We start from the raw sequence: 19,232 nt of genomic DNA on the forward strand, positions 1-19,232 counted from the left end.
CAGGAGAATGGACACCTTTTTGGCTCTCTTTTCATTGCAACAGTCAAATTGATGTGAACGTGGACTGGATTTTATGCCATTTCCCATTCTGGCTTCCAATACTCTCATGAGAATACGTATAACAGCGCAGAATAACATTTTCTAAAAATGGCTGACAGTAACAACAAAACTGAATTGATTCTGAGGACAAGGCTAAAAATAACAGAAACAAGAGAGACTACACACAATATGTACCTTTTGTGCCAAACACATTGTGACAGGAACAATCTATTGTTTAAAAAAACCCAGACACAACCACTGCTAGCATCATGATAGATGAAAGAAAGAAAGCAAGCAAGAAAGCCTTTAAAAAAGTAATAGACCATTTCTATTTACAGTATATTATGAAGTGAAAAAGAGGCAGAGCCCAGTCCACAAAAGCTTACTGTTGTATTTGGTGAGATGAAGTAGCTGTAATCTCCTCTGTTACCTGTGGGTGCCATTACTGAAGCAAAGGAAGGCAAAGCTGCAGCTTGCTGGTTCACCTCATCTTCAATATTCTGAGTGCATTAATGGTTTGCCCTAATTTGAAAACCTTACTGAGTGTTCTATAAAAGATGTGATTATAACCTGTCTTTTTATAAATGTGTTTGTGTGTTGTACTTTTACAGAGAAAAGGCAAAATATTTTAAGATACTGAGGCACTTGAAACCAATCTGATGTTCGTGCTCTGATTTCTCTTCCAGCTAAACTGAATCTTCATCTGAGAGATCACAACACTCGACTTCAGAAATACAGTCCACATGTCAAAAAATTTTAAGTGGCCTTTCAGGCACAGTAGGCCAGAATCATGATTGGTTTAACTCCCCTGATTTCTTTGGAGTTACACCAGAGATGAACTTGTCCCCTGATGTCTTTTTGCTGTAGCTCAGCTCAGGTCATGTTATGTTATTGCCAGCTAAGATGTCAGGGTCTGTAATTTTAATAAAGGTTTTCTTGTAGTTACAGGGAAAGTACTAGTACTACCATTAGCGGAATTATAAAAAGAGTAGAGTTACAGTCTCAAGCTGAGAGAAATTGCAATCTAAACAATCCTGCAAAAATAATATTCCACTTCTCATTTCTGTGAAAAATTCAACAAACAAACAAAACTCCCCTTTGTTTATATTAGTGGTTCTTTAGCCAGCATCCAAGGAACATAGCAGTGTCTTCCCTGACTGTGGAGTGCGGGCCATGATTTAGGAAGGCACTATATATACCAATATGTGGCAGCACAGACTTTAGGTTTGGAAATACAAAAGCAAAGGAGAACTATAGGACCAGGAATGAATAATCTTTGTATTCAGTACAGCCACATCCTGTCCTTTTTCTGCCACAAGGGACTCAAACTATTAATGCCTTTATTAATGCATGGACATATGAGATACTAAGTTCCCCGATTATACCCTGTGCAGTGTCACGTGGGTGAGTCTAGTAAGCCCTTTGTAGTCGTCAGGGGCGGCTCTACAAATTTGGCCACCCCAAGCAATCATGCCCGGGAGGCGCCCCCGAGCCGCGGGAGCAGCGGACCTGCCGCGGGCATGACTGCGGAGGGTCCGCTGGTCGCGCGGCTCAGCTGGACCTCCCGCAGCTGCGGACGGTTCGCTGGTGCGGCGGCTCCGGTTGAGCTGCCGCAGTCATAGCTGCGGGAGGTCCAGCCGAGCCGCGGGACCAGCGAACCGTCCGCAGTCATGCCTGCGGGAGGTCCGGTCGTCCCGGGGCTCCGGTGGACCTCCCGCAGGCATGACTGCGGCAGGTCCACCGGCCCAGCCTGCCGCCCCCCTGGGAAAGGGCCGCCCCAGGCAGGTGCTTGCCCCGCTGGGCTCTGGAGCCGCCCCTGGTAGTCGTATAGTGTTTGGTGGAGGATGAGGAGTGAGTCTTGATTAACAATTGTCTTATAATCTGCAGCTAGGCTGGGTACTATAGACATGCATAATTTAAAAAAAATTAAGGGTGAAATTCACCCTTGAACAAACAGCCTACACAAGGCCTTATACACCACTTATGCCTCACACCCTTAAAAGTGATGCACAGGGCCTTGTAGGGGCCTACTGCAGAGCGGTCAACCTCACCCCATGCCTATGTGGATTTGGTGATATTTCAAATGAGAACCTACCAGTACACATTAGAACCAGGCTGTTAGCATGGTGCAGAATTGCTCACACAGCTCTGCTAGTGCCTCTTTGTCTTCATCTGCATCACCCATAGCATTGAGCCTACCTAGAGAAAAGCAACTCCATTAAACTGTTTGGTGGTTTTGTGATCTACATGCATCCAGCAGGGAACGTTAAGACAATAAGGATGTGGATGTAAGCAGCCATATCACTAGACTGCAAACAATATTCCCCGCTGAGACAGCTGTTCATTACTCTCTCTCTCTCATATACTACCCTGTCCCTCTGCCCCCTCCCCCAGAGCTGAGAGAGAAAAACAGAAGATTAGCCAGGTAGATTCAAGGCCCAACCCAGCCAGGGATCTCTCAGGACAGCACATCACAAAAGCCAGACTAACTATGCCTATTTTGCTTTACATGTAGCTGATCTTACAAAGGCCTGGTGCATTACGTTACCTTCTGCATCACAGAAACCAAGGAGAAAATATCCGTCTCTACTTCATTCCTGCAATATATCAGGCAGGCTATACCCATATCCACCATGTCGACATCTCTCTTGACCTGAGCCTTACCCACCCCCAGGTTTACCACTGTTTAATAAGACACCATTCATATGTACATCAGTCCATCCCATAATCTGCCTGCCAGGATCCAAACTCCTCAACATCCATAGATTGACCATAAACCCCTCTCTCTGATGATATATTACACCAATACATTACTAGTCACAGCTAGCTTGTTGATGTATAAATGTAATATGTCCTGAGAACACTAATTCACCCTGATGATGTACAGTATAATTGCAGTATATACCTGTAGCAGGGTGACCACCTGCTCCGGCCCTGGAGGGGTTGGAAAAGCCCTGCAGAGGGCTGGGGCTAGGCAAGGTAAAACCCTGGCTGATTGGGGAGAAGTGGCTGCAGCTGGGACCATGCCCCAAACAGAGCAAAAGGGCCTTATAAGGCAGCCAGGGAAGCTAGAAGCAGCAGTCTCTCGCTGACTTGAGAGGGAGACAGGCCTGGCTGCTGGGGAACTCACCCAGGGGACCTAGAGGAAGGCAGGGCTGGGGAAAGGCCTTAGGAGCTGGGAAGCCCTAGGCCAGCAACACCCCAGGCTGCAGGGCCTAGTTCTAGGCCTCCTAGGTATTGGGCTTGCAGAGGGGCAGCCGGAGGGTGGGTAAAGGCAGCCAGTCCAAACCCCTTGTTGCCTGTGATGATCGGCTGATACACTGCAGTCTGTCCCAGGGCACAGGGGCTAAGCAGAGACTGGCAGTAGCCACGACTGAGGCGATGTGGGGACTGGGGGTGGGGAAACCCAGTAAGACTGTGGGGTACTGCAGGAGGCAGAACCCTGGGATAAGGGCACCGGGGTCCTGGGAGGGACACGGGGGCCAACGGCAAGTGGATCACTGGCCTGCAGAGGGCGCTCTTGGGTCGAAGAGCTAATTCCCGAGGACGACCAGCAGGAGGTGTCGCTGGGTGAGTCTGCACTGTGCTACAATACTCTAAAGCACTTTGGTGATGTACAACTGTAACAAGAGATTTAGTTAAGATAATGGGCTAAAACTGAACACAGCACTAATGTACTTTTTTTTGGCCTGGTATCAGCATATTGGCCAAAGTTTCACTTTCCCCTCCATAGCAAAGTTTGCTGTGTCAGTTGTCTACATAGCTGCTGCCCTCATATACCACTGGTGGCTGCATTTTAGTAATGCTGCATATTAGGTTTGCAAAAGGATAACTCCAGTACAGATATACTGGGCCTGATTTTCAGAGATGCTAACCACTTGTAGCTCCCCTTGACTTTAGTGGGAATTATGGGTGTTCATAATGCCATGTCCTAGCTATAAAATTTCTTACAAGATAAGAAACTTCCTGGAGAAAGGAGTCTATTATCGAGATGTCAAACAAACAAGGATTTAATTAGCTTCCCAGACGTGCCATAGTAATCTTCCAGGAAGGTTTTGCCATGTGAACTTGAGACTACAGTAAAGCCACCAATCTCAGCTCAGGAAGCAAAAAGCTTGTGTATTGTTACATTGAACTGAGATCTGAAATCATACACTAACTTACAGTATTACTTTGAACTCTGTCTCCCCAACCTGCATCTGTGTAACAATAGCGTGTGTTAAAAGAGACAAAACTAAAGAAACTTGTTTCAGTGTGACAGACCCCCTCCCCGCCAAAAAAAAACCACCCCACACATTTGATTTGTTTAGCTTTCTGTGAAATATTTTATCAGATTTTTGTAACACACTATTGTGTTCTCAGCAGGTGTACCATAGGTAGGTCTCAAAGCAACCATAAAAATGGAAACTAATAGAATGTTTACAAGTGTCTTAAATTATGGCAATTATCTCAGTTACACAGTCTGATTCTACTCTTTACAATAATTTACATTTATATGCACAGTACATGATTCTGAACAGCAAATTACATTTTTTAAAGTTGAGTCAAATACAAAATAGCACTTTTTCAGAACGTGTAAACATATGTTGGATCCCACTTGTTAATTATTTTTAAAAGCCACACAAAGATTCCTAACAGTAGATTATGATGTCAAGCTATGAATAAACTTTTACATTTCTTCTCAATGAAAACGGAAAGTGATTAACTGAGTCAATATCACATTTTATGTGATATAATGACAAATGCTACTAGCAATAAAAATATTCTGTCAACATTTCTGAAAAACACATTGACAAAACATAACTGCACTGCAAAACATTCCTGGAAAAGATATTAAATTATATTAAATTTTAAGGAGAGTACTGGATGTGCATTACAAACTGAAGCAAAGCTTTTATTTTCCCAATAGCAAAGATCAGAGAAATATAGTTTATACAGTATTTGCCAAAATCACTTAATTACTGTTCACAAAATATTTGGACAATATTTAACGTGGAAAACAAATGTATAGTTTTCAAAGCAGGTGATTTATTTTCTATTCACTTTACTTGCAGCCAATTTTTCAGGTCACTTAGTGTTCTAGTTGCTGTAGTATACAGTACAAATCACATTTTGCAGATCTTTTACTGCATTCAAGAGGACTTAAAGAAATGACTGCAAAAGGAGTGTATTTTTTCCTTTTACTAGAATAAATAGTCTTTGGCATATTGTATATTTACTTGCTTATTAGATAACTACAGCTTCCCAAATACAAAAACCTCATCCTATAATAATTCTCAACATCCAATTACTAAAGTCACAGGAGAAAATTTTTATAGTTATTGTCTCCTTTTGTTCACTTATCACTTCAATGGGGATCATTTCTGGTGTACTCAGACTTTACTACTTGCTGTGTGAAATCCTAGCCTCACTTAAGTTAATTGGAATTTTGCCACTGACTTTAATGGGGCCAGGATTTCACCTGCTCTATCTGAAGTTGGATAACACCATTTCTGCTCCATCACACTATAACAAAATAAAGCATTGACTAACAAGACCAAGTGAAATGCTGAAAAAGGAACAAAAAAATGGCATTGATCTGGTGACTGAATTTAATCAAGAGAGGGAACTTTATCTTTGAGAGGAAGTTTTACATTCCAAAGGGGGGGGGACTATCAAGAAACATGCTATCCCTGAATACTTGGTTGAAAGGTTTGATAATGGGCACTAAATGTCACTCATTACTAGGATGGACAACATCACTGAGCAAATCAGGTGCTCTTAACAGAACGTGTGTTATGATCTCTCAGTTCTCAGTGTTCAAGAACAAACTTCTCAAATGCCCCATTAGACTTGATTTTCACAGCAATCATTAGCTCTACCTAGAAGTACTGCAGCCTTTTTAAACTACAGCCAACTAGAAAGGGATGTGGAAAGGGGAAAAGTTGCTTACCAATTTGACACATTGTAGCCTAGATTTGGTTCACATGTTTGCTTCTATTACTCTAGCTATTATACAGGAACACAGAGAAAATGAAAGTCTCAAAGGTATCTGCTTTTATCCTTGAAGAGAATCACATCTGAGTGTATTTCACAAAGGAACACAGAAGTAAACACTATAATAAGTGTTCTGTAAACCAGTCACCAAAATATTCTTATAAATCTTTCAACATTAGTACAACTGGGGCCCAGACTGTGGCTAGCCAAAGCTCCCAGAAGCAGCCAGTATCACTTGGGATGCAAGTGGGCTAGTCTAGTGACTGGTGTAGAGGAGAAGATGGCTACATCCTCACCCACTTTGGTAAGCCCATTGCCAGCACTGGACTGAGAGGGAAAGACCCTGGCCCCACTGAAGTCAATGGAACCAGGATTTCACCCAGAGTCCTTGCTTTCCCTGAGGTCTCAGATTCTACCCTGTACTTATGCAGGAGCATGAGGTTCTGGGAAAGATGCCTTGTATCCTTCCCTCTCCTTTGTGCACCTGCAAAGAGCTAAGCTCCACCTGACCTTAAAATTTCAGTATGAACATATTAATTGTAGGCTGCATGTCAACATAATTCTCAAGTGCCTCACATGGTGATTTATTTGTATATTTTAAAAGTGTTATGCCTCTAAACTTCTATGCATAGCACTAACAATTATTTAAAATCAAGGAAAATTGTTTTTGCTATATAATTTGCAACATGAATCGTTATAGTCAATCTGCATTAATGTTCTTAGCTCTGTAAACCCCCCCCATACCTCTATACAAATTATCCCCTTAAATGTGTATTTACCCAATAATTTTTGTAGCCTTTCAAATCTTTCCTAAGAAAACAGATACCAAAAACCTCTCTCAAAAATATTAAAGCTGACAAACCAAAAATAAAAAAGCCAGGAAACATAGTGGTAAGGATGACACTGCACCCTTAATAAATTATCATGCATTAAAGTGAGGCTGAAGTGCCCATTTTTAACACAATTTCCTCGCTTTTCTCAGTTTTTTGTATTTACATATTATTCTTGTACTAGATTTTTACCCACTGTCTTGTTACTTCTTGTATGCTGCTCTATAATTTACTACAGTTAGATATAGGTTTGAATAAAAATACTTACACTTGTTTGTAATTTTCTTAAGTGTAAGTCTAATGTAAAGTCTTCTGGATTTACATTTGTTCCTGTGCAATTCAGTGCAACATATCTTCTTGTATCTCAAGTCCTCTACTTTCACACAACACTGTCCATGCTCATGATAAAATTACGAACACATTTCAACCTTCTACAATATATTTTTCCTTCTAAAAATAAGAGAGACAGATGCCCTCCTTGTCTCTCTTTCATTAAAAAAAGATAGCCCATAATGTTTTTTTCCTACATTCAGGAGTCTACTATATTTAATGCCTTAATTTTATACCCACTGTATCCCACTGGGTGAAAGTTTCCCTGAACTTGTAGCTGGTGGCTGAAGTTTATATTCGCGTTTTGGAACTCCTTTCTGTTTCCAAGTAGATTCACCAGTTTCAAGCTGTTTTTCTTCAGTCTTGGTCTTTTGCATACAAATGGTCTGAGATGCCAATGAATTATGTCCTTGTTCAAGTTCAAAACTTATAATGAGTGACTTGGCTAGAGAATCCAATTCAGAAGTGACCATAAAAGACGTGGTTGTTCCGCAAGTAGGACTGTTTGCTGAAGCAGAAGGCAAGCTAAATGAAGTGCAGTAAGTATTAAAATGCCCAGCTAAGATGCAAATCTTTTCTGTATAGCTTCTGAGTTGAGTTGTATTTCTGTATGATCCTGTGGAGTACAAAAGCAAAAAGAACCAATTCTACTACTTTGCTAAGCAGCATGTTACTTCCATGCACACCTTTGCTTTCATTTCCGTTAGAAACAATACTGTATTTTGAAAGAATGTTAGTAAATCTCTTGTGAGACTATGACGTTAACATGAGGAGTCAGTTGGTGGAAAAAAAAGACAAGACTTTGCCTATAGACCCAGGCTGACACAATCACAAGGTATTACCTACTATCCAAAAGATACTAGTTGAAGTTTTCTATAACATGATCAGCAGTGAAATGGTTAAAATTTGACATTTAATTTTTTTTAATTAGGCTTCAGAATCAACAATGAATTGATATGAATGGAATAAAGATATTGTTTTAGTCTGTAGACTCAGTAGTATAGCATCCTATTGGTTCACTATTTGGAAAGTTCTTTCCTCAACTAATTTTTTTTCATATGAATCTTTAAATTCAAGAGCCACCAAAGAAATGCTGATATAGTCTACCAGATCAACCTAGAGTATCATGGGAACAATGGTTTTAATTTGCTTATTTGTGCCTGGTCCCTGTAACTTATATAACAGAAAATTAAACATAAGGAAGGCTGGATGCAAAGGAAAGTTACCTTAAGATAATCAGGTAATTTGAAACCAGGAATGTGGAAACACAGTAATTAACTATGTCAGAGGTTGTAAATGACTTAAAACTTGTAAATTCTCTTATTAATGTTGAAGTGATGGAAAAAATACTTTAAATTCTGTTAAAGGTGACTTGCTTCTTTATGCCTGAAAGTGTTTTTTCAACTCATCTTAGAAATTCAACTCTAGTTTACCCTTTTCCTAAAAAATATATCGGTGACTGGAGAACTAGTACATTTATGACATCCTTATTATTAAAAGAAAAATGCTGTTCTGGGGGTGGGGTGGGGTAATATTAATCAAACTGTTTAACAATATTTTATTGTTAAAATATATTTAACTTGAATGCCTAACAAACAGTGGGAAGAGAAGATTGCATTAAAGATTCAACACTGTTCCTTCAGGTAAGGGCTAAGAAAGAACCCAAACTACTTCCAGAAGACACGAGAAACAAGGAAGATACTGATAGCCACAGGAAATGGTTACTTACTGTAACTGTGGTTCTTTGAGATGTGATTCAGACATGTATTCCACTTAAGTGTGTGCACACCCAGCTCACCGGAGCTGGAGTTTGCCTAGCAGCAACCATAAAGCACTTATGCCTCATGGCCATAACCCCTCCCCGGGCTACATGAAGCAGCACTGCCCTGACCCTCCCTCAGTTCCTTTGCACGGAATGCCCAGAAGCTCTGTGAACTCTGACACAGGCCGGCAGGAATTGAAGCTATATCTGCTGAGGATCGCCTAGTGGTTTGAAATCTGAAGCTAAGGCCTCCCAGTAGAATAGACTTTCCGCCCAAAGAAATCCAGTTTCCTCATGTCTCAGGGCTTGGCTACACTTGAGAGTTGCAGCGCTGGTGGAGGCTTTCTAGCGCTGCAATTAGTAACCGTCCACACCTGCAGGGCACATCCAGCGCTGCAGCTCCCTGGCTGAACACCTGGTCTGGTTGGGGTGTAGCGAGTGCAGCGCTGGTGATCCAGCGCTGCTCATCAGGTGTGGACACACACCAGCGCTGTAATTGGCCTCCAGGGTATTAGGAGATATCCCAGAATTCCTGTTCAGTCACTCTGCTCATCAGTTTGCACTCTACTGCTCTGGCCTCAGGTGACCTGCCCTTTAAATGCCCCAGGAATTTTAAAAATCCCCTTCCTGTTTGCTCAGCCAGGTGTGGAGTGCAATCAGTTAATCTTTCCAGGTGACCATACCTCCACGCAGCAAACGAGCCCCAGCATGGAGCAATGGCGAGTTGCTGGACCTCATTAGTGTTTGGGGGAAGGAAGCTGTGCAGTCCCAGCTGCGCTCCAGCCATAGGAATTATGATACCTTTGGGCAGGTATCAAAGTCCATGCTGGATAGGGGCCATGAGTGGGACGTGCTGCAATGCAGGGTTAAAGTAAAGGAGCTGTGAAGTGCCTATTACAAAGCCTGCAAGGGAAACCGCCGCTCCGGCGCTGCCCCCACGACCTGCCGTTTTTACAGGGAGATGGACGCGATACTTGGGGGTGACCCCATTGCCAATCCGACGACCACGATGGACACTTCTGAGCAGGATGGGGGAAAGGAGCAGCAGGAGGAGGAGGAGGGGCGGGGGGAGGAAACCACGAGTGAAGCTACTGGGATGGGGGAAGACACCCCAGAGTCCCAGGAGGCATGCAGCCAGGAGCTCTTCTCAAGCCAGGAGGAAAGTAGCCAATCGCAGCAGCCAGCACTTGCTGAAGGACAAGCAGAGGAGCGGGTTACCGGTAAGCGGCTTTTATTTTCAGGGTGGAAATGTTTCGGGAGAGGAGGGGGGGTTAGGGCTGCATGCATGCATGCCTAGATGTGGAATAGCCCACTGATGTGGTCTATCACGTCGCGGTAATCGGCTACAGTAATCTCCTCAAAAGTTTCAGCCAGAGCGTGGGCAATGTGCCTGCGCAGGTTTATAGGGAGAGCCACTGTGGTCCTTGTCCCAGTCAGGCTAACATGTCCGCACCACTGTGCCGCGAGGGGTGGGGGGACCATTGCTGCACACAGGCAAGCTGCATAGGGGCCAGGGCGGAATCCGCATTGCTGTAGAAGACCTTCCCGCTCTTCCCTGGTGACCCGCAGCAGCGAGAGATCTTCCAGGAGTAACTCCTGTGGAAAATGTTGGGAGACTGTTCAGTGCAGATCCCTCCTGTTCAGTGCAGATCCCCCCTGTTCAGTGCAGATCAGCTGTTTGCTGTCCCCAACACACAGAAACCCCTGCACAGCCCTGAAGCAACCAGTACCCCTTACTCACCATTTCGTGGCTCCTGTTGTGTTAAGTGTGCTCTTTTTTGGTATGGGAAAAGTATGCTAAAGTGAAGATTGTAAACTCCTTCAGTGTGTGGGAATTACTGTCTGGATGAGATAATGAACAATGCTACCCTGTTAACTGTTGCCATTTTTGCCTTTTCAAAAAGTGACCTTGACTGCTGGACTGCCTGGCTCCACCACTGCACAGAGACTACAAAATCTGAGGAAGAAGCCGCGAAAAACCAAGGAAGACATGCTGAAAACAGTTATTGATCACTCTGCTAGAGAGTAAAAACCTGCAGGACTGGAGAGAAAGGGAAAGCAGGATCCGCCAGAGAAACTGGCGGAGAAACGCAGTGGCCAAGAGGAAAAGCACAAAGCAGCTGCTAGGCATCCTGGCGCCCCAAGCGGACTCTATCCAGTCACTCGTAGCCATGCAGGCAGAGCACTACCGTGCTGCCCCCCGTCCAGCTTTTTCCCTTCTGCCCCAATGTCAGCTCCAAACCCCCTTCCCCAGCATCCAGGTTCTTACCACCACCAGCTGCCTCCAACACCTGTACGTTCACCAACCAGCCCTGAGAACTACGACCCTTACCCTCTGCACTCAACCCCCATCACCATGCAGTATATGCACCCTGAAGTGCAGGATTCATTAAACAGCACTCCAGACAGGACATATGCAAACTTGTGACTGTACAGTTCACCAACCCACCCCCCTGCCCTTTTAGGTTCCTGAAATGTTGTGTGTCTGTCAAGGAAGTTTTTTTCTTTTCAATAAAATAATTCTTGGCTTTGAAAACAGTCTTTATTATTGCAGATAGTGAAAGATACCTTAGCCCAGTAAAGAAACATGCACTGCAAATCATTTTAGGGATAATAGAATCTTAACAGTGTAACCACTACACTTCACTCCCATGCAAGGCAGTAAACATTACTGTTGGCTTTCAGCCTCAAATTCTTCCCTCAAGGCATCCCTAATCCTTGTAGTCCTGTGCTGGGCCTCTCTAGTAGCCCTGCTCTCTGGCTGTGCAAATTCAGCCTCCAGGACTTGAACCTAGGTGGTCCATGCCTGACTGAATGTTTCACCCTTCTCTTCACAAATATTATGGAGGGTACAGCATGCGGATATAACCGCGGGGATGCTGCTTTCCCCCAAGTCTAGCTTCCCATACAGAGACCTCCAGCGAGCTTTTAAACAGCCAAAAGCACACTTCACAGTCATTCGGCACCAGCTCAGCCTGTAGTTGAACCGGTCCTTCCTCCTGTCAAGCTTCCCTGTATAGGGTTTCATGAGCCAAGGCAGTAACGGGTAAGCGGGGTCTCCAAGGATCACAATGGGCATTTCGACGTCCCCTACTGTGATCTTTCTGTCTGGGAAATAAGTCCCTGCCTGCATCTTCCTGAACAGGCCACTGTTTGCAGTTCCGAAAGATGCATGCATCATGCACCTTTCCAGGCCAGCCTGTGTAAATGTCAATGAAACGCCCATGGTGATCCACAAGCGCCTGGAGAACCATAGAGAAATACCCCTTCCGATTAACATACTCAGATGCTAGGTGGGGGGGTGCCAGAATAGGAATATGCGTCCCATCTATCGCCCCTCCACAGTTAGGGAAACCCATTTGTGCAAAGCCATCCACAATGTCCTGCACGTTCCCCAGAGTCACGGTTCTTCTTAGCAGGATGCGATTAATGGCCCTGCAAACTTGCATCAACACGATTCCAACGGTCGACTTTCCCACTCCAAACTGGTGACCGACCGACCGGTAGCTGTCTGGAGTTGCCAGCTTCCAGATTGCAATAGCCACCTGCTTTTCCACCGTCAGGGCAGCTCTCAATCTTGTGTCCTTGCACCGCAGGGTGGGGGCGAGCTCAGCACACAGTCCCATGAAAGTGGCTTTTCTCATCCGAAAGTTCTGCAGCCACTGCTCGTCATCCCAGACTTCCATGACGATGTGATCCCACCACTCAGTGCTGGTTTCCCGAGCCCAAAAGCGGCGTTCAACGGTGCTGAGCATATCCGTGAATGCCACAAGCAATGTAGTGTCACATGCGGCAGGCGACTCGATATCATCGTCGGACTCCTCACTGTCACTTTGGAGCTGAAGGAAGAGCTCAACTGCCAAAACGTGTTGTGCTGGCGACACTCATCAGCACAGTCCTCAGCAGCTCGGGCTCCATTTCCCACAGAAATCGCGATTCACAGACAGAGAGTAAAACACAGCAAGAGACTCACAATGGCGCCAAATGTGGCCGGAAAAATTGTGACTGCTGGGATGTGAAGCGATGCACCACGGGGCGTTGGGACAGGAAGCGGAATGACCCGCACTCTTCCGTCCCCTTCCCACAACCCACAGCGCCAAAATGGGACGAGGTGCTCTGTGGGATAGCTGCCCACAATGCACCTCTCAATACAGCGCTGGAAATGCTGCAAGTGTGGCCACACACCAGCGCTGTCCCTACACAGCTGCACGACCAGCACTGTAACTCCCAGCGCTGCAACTTTCAAGTGTAGCCAAGCCCTCAGGCTTTAGGTGAGGGTCTTTGGTGCCCATGACATTAGCATTTGTTCGCTGCTGCTGCCACCACTAAGGAGTCCAGTGGCGGGTGTGAATAAAAATGTTCAAACTCTTTAGAGGGTACAAAGTACTTTCTGTCCTTTTCACGGTTGGGGGCAGGGAGGTGGGGGTCTGCCACAACATTTGGTGGTATCCTGTATGGTCTTATGAGCAGCAGGGCAACTCGGGAGGGTTCCCAGGGGGCCAGGATGTCTACCATGTGGTCCGAGGACTCAGAGCCCCTCCTCCACCTGGAGCCTCAGGTTCTGGGTCACTCTCTTCAGGAGCTGTTGATGGACCCTACCGTCCTTGAGTACAGGAGCCATGGAGGTTCCAGCCACTGCTTTGTCTAGCGATGACGAGGCTCTAACTGAGACCAGCTCTTTCTCCTGGCCTACAGCGCCGAGGGGATCGTGCGGTGCCAGGTCTTCCAGTGCGCCATGGAGTGCCTAGTCCTGCACTGAGGGAGGTGGAGAAGATGTGTGGGTTTCCGAAGCCACCGACACCAAACTCCTGGAATAGGACCCTTGGCTTTGATAGAATGGCCAGGAGGTCCAAAACGGCCATTGGGCTGGGGCCTGCCATTGAGTGAGCCATGGCATCATGGGAAATTGCTGTCTCTCCCTGTCCGACCTCGAGCATCTGTGCTCTGATTTGTGCTGGCTCCACTTGGACACAAAGGACTCCACCTCCGATTAGGAGGTCTCGCTCTGAGAGGACCACAGGGAAGCAGTGCCACCAGGGAGCAGTGCCAGGACATTGGGGACTGGTACAGCTCCGCTGCCAGTCTGCTGCCAGAAGGTACCGGGGATCAGTGCTGAGGTGATGGTGACCGACATGGTTTGCCTTGGGATGGCACCGAGAGTTTCAGGGTGCCATTGCTTTTGAGCTCAGTCTCACCTGGGTGTGGAAGGTGGTGCCGTGAAGGCAACGAGCTCTCTCGTTGCCTCGAAGGTCTCCGGCATGGAGGGCAGCTCCAAAGCCTCTCTGCGACTCTCCCAGGAGGGGAGTCCTGTGGAGCTGAATTCGACTGACCCCGTATTGGGACAGCAGTCAATGATGCTGGGCTAGGTGGTGCTGCACTTGTGCAGCCCAACGCAGGTCTCACTGCGCTTGAGTCTCTTTGTCCCGGTCTCGGCGTGGGTGAATGCCCCCTGTCCTCCTTCATCTTCTTGCGAAGCACTGGGGACAGGAAGTAGTGCCATGGTGTTGGGGCCGAGCGTCTCTATCAGAGTCCTTTCTTGGTGCCGAAGTCTCCCATGTTGATGCCGGGGCACTGCGCATCAATGTTGAGGTTCAGCCAAACTCTGCTCTGAGTGAGGATGGAGGGCGGCCTCCATCAGAAGGATTTATAACCATTGGTGTTTTTCTTTGAGTCCTGGGGCAGAATCCCCTACAGATCTTGCAAATGGTCCTTCTGATGCGATTCCCCCAGACACTTCAAGCAGTAAGTGTGAGGGTTACTCCTGGGCATAGGCTTGTTAACCCCCAGAACAATTCCTTACTGGAATTCTAACTACACTATGACTAGTATCAGGGGGTAGCAGTGTTAGTCTGTATCCACAAAAACAACAAGGAGTCCGGTGGCACCTTAAAGACTAACAGATTTATTTGGGCATAAGCTTTTGTGGGTAAAAAAACCTCACTTCTTCAGATGCATGGAGTGAAAGTTACAGATGCAGGCATTATATAATGACACATGAAGAAAAGGGAGTACCTCGCAAGTGGAGAACCAGTGTTATACTATGACTAAACTAACTAAAACTACTAACTAATTTAACTATTTACAGAGAACAATTGAGGACCACTAGGGAGAAGGCTTGCCAAACCAAGAGAAAACAAGTGTTCCGGATAACCCTCACAGGAGGTAAGAAGGAACCGAAGTGGCGGCCAGTCGACAGGACCCTATATGTGGCGCCATGGAGGTGTGACTCCAGGAAGTGCCTGAACTGACCCAACGGGTACTGCTAGGGGAAAAACCCTTCCACTTCTGTGCACGTGGCACGCACACACCTAATTGGAATCGACATGAGTAGGCACTCTAAGAAGAACCAGCACTGGTCTCAGCATGCCGGGGCATTAAGAATGAGCCTGGCCTGATCTTGAGCAGACCCGACCAGGAGAAAAGCCTACAGGAGAGCCAATTGACAGATGAGATGGAAAGCACTGGCAGGGAGCTTGGACTGATGCCATCTAGAGAGCAGAACAGACAATGTTTCCTATTGTCCCTTGTAGCGAACAGGTCAATTATTGGAATGTCCCAAGCTGTGAAGATGACCCAGGGCGTGTCTTCAGGGACCAGTTGTGACTCAGCGAAAAATACCTGCTGAGATGGTCTGCAAGATAATTCTGAACCCCAAGCGAGTGAACAGCTATAGAAGCAATGTTCTTCTTGATGCAGAACAGTCATAGCTTGATTGCCTCTAGGCAGAGCAACCTGCATCGTGCTCCCCCTTGCTTGCAGCACATAATAAAGACAATAGCATCACGATGTAAATATGCACACTAAGTCTCTAATATAGTCTCACAAAGCGTGACATAAATTGCAGATAGCCTGAAGCTCCAGCAAGTTGATACAAAGTGAGGCCTCCCGCTCCGACCATAGTCCCTGAACTTTCAGGGACCCCCAGGTGCACCACCCACAACTCATCAGGGAGGCGTTAGTAACAACCGATCTGGTTGGCAAGGACTGGACAAAGGGAACACCTTGGCAAATATTCTCTGGACACATCCACCACTGCAAGGAGTCTAGGACCATAAAGGAAGACTGAACAGTCTGTCTAGAGGACGACAACTAGGACAGTAAATCACTCTTAGCCACATTTGAAGGGGAGTGAAGGCACAGCCTTGCAAACTGGACCACCTGTGTGCAAGTGGAAACATGGCCCAAAAGCCTCAGACACGTCTGAACTATCATGGAAGGCTGAGACTGCAGACTGAGGCAAAGATAGCAAACTGTCTGAAAACGGCCGGTCAGTAGAAATGCTTTCAACATCGCAGAATCTAGCAGGGTCCCAATGAACTTTGTTTTCTGAGTGAGAACAAAAGGTTGACTTCCAGGTGTTTAGTATGAAACCCAGACAGTTGAGCAAGCATAGTGTGGTGCTGATATGAGCAAGAACTTCCTCTCTGGATCTGCACCTCAGTAACCAGTTGTCCACATATGGGAAGATGTGAATTCCCTTCTTCCTGAGATATGCTGTAACAATGACCATGCTCTAGGTAAAAACCTGGTGTACAGAAGAGAGGTCAGATGAAAGCACTGTGTAGTGACAGTGGCCTTTTACCATGATAAATTGAAGGAACTTTCTGTGATTGGCAAAACTGCCACATGAAAGTAGGCATCCTGAAGGTCCAGAGCAGCACACCAGTCATTCTGAGACTACACAGGGAGAATAGTCAATAAGAGTGACATTCAGAACCTCGTATACCTGATATATTTGTTGAGGCCATAAAGGTCAAGGTTGGGTCTTACCCCTCCCTTGAATTTGGGTACCAGAAAGTACCAGGAGTAGAAGCCGTGACGCTGGTGTTCCGGCTGAACCTCTTCCACCACTTCCAAAGCCAGTAGAGAGCAGACCTGCTCAAGGAGCACTATCCTGTGAGGAGGACTCTGAAGATGGACAGGGAGGGTGGGTGGGGTGGAAGTGTGGAGAGGAACTGGATAGCGGGCACCAAACAAAGGACCACTGCGGCGGTGGAGCACCTGCCAAAATGCTGCCGAATTTCGGCGGCATTTCAGCGGTGACGTCTCTCGATGACGTCACTTATCGACGGAAAGCGGCATCATCGAGAGGCGTCCCAGCCGAAATTTGGGGGCGACGCCTCTCGATGACGTCACTTGTTGGCGACAAGCGTTGTCATCGAGAGGCGTCCCCGCTGAAATGCGGCTGCATTTCGGTGGGTGCTCTCCCGGGGGCCAGGACGATAGCATAACCTGCGATAGCATAACCTGATCTGAGTGCGCTTAGGACTCAGCTGTCAGTGGTGATCGAGCCCCAGAACTGGCTCTAGGCACCAGCAAACCCAGCATGTGCTTGAACAGCACAATTCCAATTCCACTCTGGGAGGTTTGGGGTTTTTTTGCGCTTGGGGCGGCAAAAAACCTAGAGCCGGTTCTGTCAAGCCCCAAGCATTGTGATAGCAGGCCAGCCTGTATGAGGAGGGAGGGGCAACAACAGGAACATAGCTCTGCACCAAGAAGACAAAATGGGTACTTGGAGTGCACTGGCAGGAGGGCATGTGGACTGGCTGAACCCCAAGCCTGACTGCTTTCTCCTGTGGGATATGTCCCTCTTTTTGGGGTAGTGCTGGTGCCTCAAAGGAGGGAAAGCCTGGCCAAATGTATGCTATGGACGATACTGCTGCTACCACTGGCATGGCCACCCCCAAGGACCACAGTGTACTGAAGGGAAGGATGAGCTGGGCAGCACAGCATTGTCAGTAGATGAAGATGAGGCCCTGGATGGGACAACTCTGGAGGGTCCACAGGGAGAAGGACTGCCAGTGCTTGGGCCTGTGGCAGATCAACGGTCACCACCACGGACCTGGCCAGCAATCTCACCTTTAAGCAAGGCAAAGAGCAGGACCTCCGCAACTGAGGGGCATCCCACAGATTCCATGGAGGCCACTGACATGGATAAGGCATTGGTGACCAGTAGATGCTGGGCCATATGCCTCCGTCCCAACCACGGGACGTGCGCCAATCTTGGTACCCATAACAGTCTATCAACAACCCCCAATTCTGGTCAGGTGATGGAGAGCAGGAGGATAACGATCCCAACTCAGATGCTGAGGAGCCTTGAGATCAAGGCGGAGCGAGACCAGAGGTGCAAGTATCTGGTCTGATTTGTTGATTGCCCAAAATGAGGCAGGAAGTGGCAGTGCCAACAGAAGTGGTGCCATCAATACCAAGCATGCTAGTGCTGGAAGCAAGCAGCAGTACTGAGTGTCAGACAGTACTGATGTTGAGGGTGGTGAAAGGCACCACAGAAGCATTAGCAGTGCTGAATGCAGCAGTGCATTCCTGGTAGTGACGTCCCCAGTACTGAATCCAGTACCAGCCCTGCTTATATAACCTGTGAAAGGTGAACATTGGGGTGCAGTGCAGACAGACCAGAGGGTTCAGCGGCCCATTCAATCAACAGAGCTATAGATGACAGTTCTGGCAAAGTCCTGGACCAAAGGAGAGATCGGAACCAAAAGGCGGAGGAAGTCTGTAACTGCCTGGTACGCTGCTGACATGGAAACAGTCAGTACTAGCATCTGCCTCTTTGGTACTGTACTGGAGTCAACAGTACATGGCTTCCAACCTTTCTGTTTGGTACCAGAGAAGGATTAGAGGTATCTGCTCCATCCCATGCACCAGCACCAACTCCATGTTGGTCCACACTTTTCCTGGGGGGGAAGCAGAAGAGTCACCTGGAGTGGTTTCGATTAGTCTTATGCAAACTTTTCCTCAGCGCAGTCGACAGGGAATGGCTCATCTGTGTCTCTGAAGAAGAGCCTGCCTTGGAATGTGAAGCAGCAGCACTCTTGGAACCTGAAGGTGATCTCCAACCCAATGAAGACCTCGATACTGAAGCAGGCCACCTGGCCTGTTTGAGCAGGTGCTGCTTCAGGCGAAGGTCATGAGCCACTTGAGTCCATTTCTTAAACGATCTGCAGGTCATGCAATGCCAAGGCAGAGGAAGAATCACAGGTGCAGATCACCTCCCACACGAAGGACAGCGTTTAAACCCCAGCGAGGACAACGCCGAGGGAAACAAACTACTACAACGAACACTACTCTAACACTAATAGTACTACTAACTATATACAAGGGGGAAAACAAAAACTAGTTGAGAGGTTGTGAAGTTAAGATCACACAGAGTTATGACTCCAGGTAGAGGAAGAAAGAAGGAACAGTGGGATGGTCGGGGCAGCACTGCCTCACGTAGCCAGGGGAGGGGCTATGGCCACGAGGCGCAAACGCCAACCCTCTATGGATGCTGCTAGGCA

The 19,232-nt window shown here is 46.8% G+C and overlaps 1 protein-coding gene across 1 annotated transcript in view; it reads right to left on the minus strand.

Moving 5' to 3' along the window:
* Positions 1-4,452: 4,452 nt before the first annotated feature.
* KIF14 (kinesin family member 14) overlaps positions 4,453-19,232 on the minus strand; it is an 87,804-nt gene continuing 73,024 nt past the window's right edge. The window contains exon 29 of the mRNA XM_039484318.1: positions 4,453-7,791. Within this exon, the coding sequence (XP_039340252.1) occupies positions 7,406-7,791 (386 nt within the window). The 3' untranslated portion in view covers positions 4,453-7,405. The remainder of the gene's footprint in view (positions 7,792-19,232) is intronic.

This window comes from Mauremys reevesii, linkage group 8 (assembly GCF_016161935.1).
Source record: "Mauremys reevesii isolate NIE-2019 linkage group 8, ASM1616193v1, whole genome shotgun sequence".
Lineage (NCBI taxonomy): Eukaryota > Metazoa > Chordata > Testudines > Geoemydidae > Mauremys > Mauremys reevesii.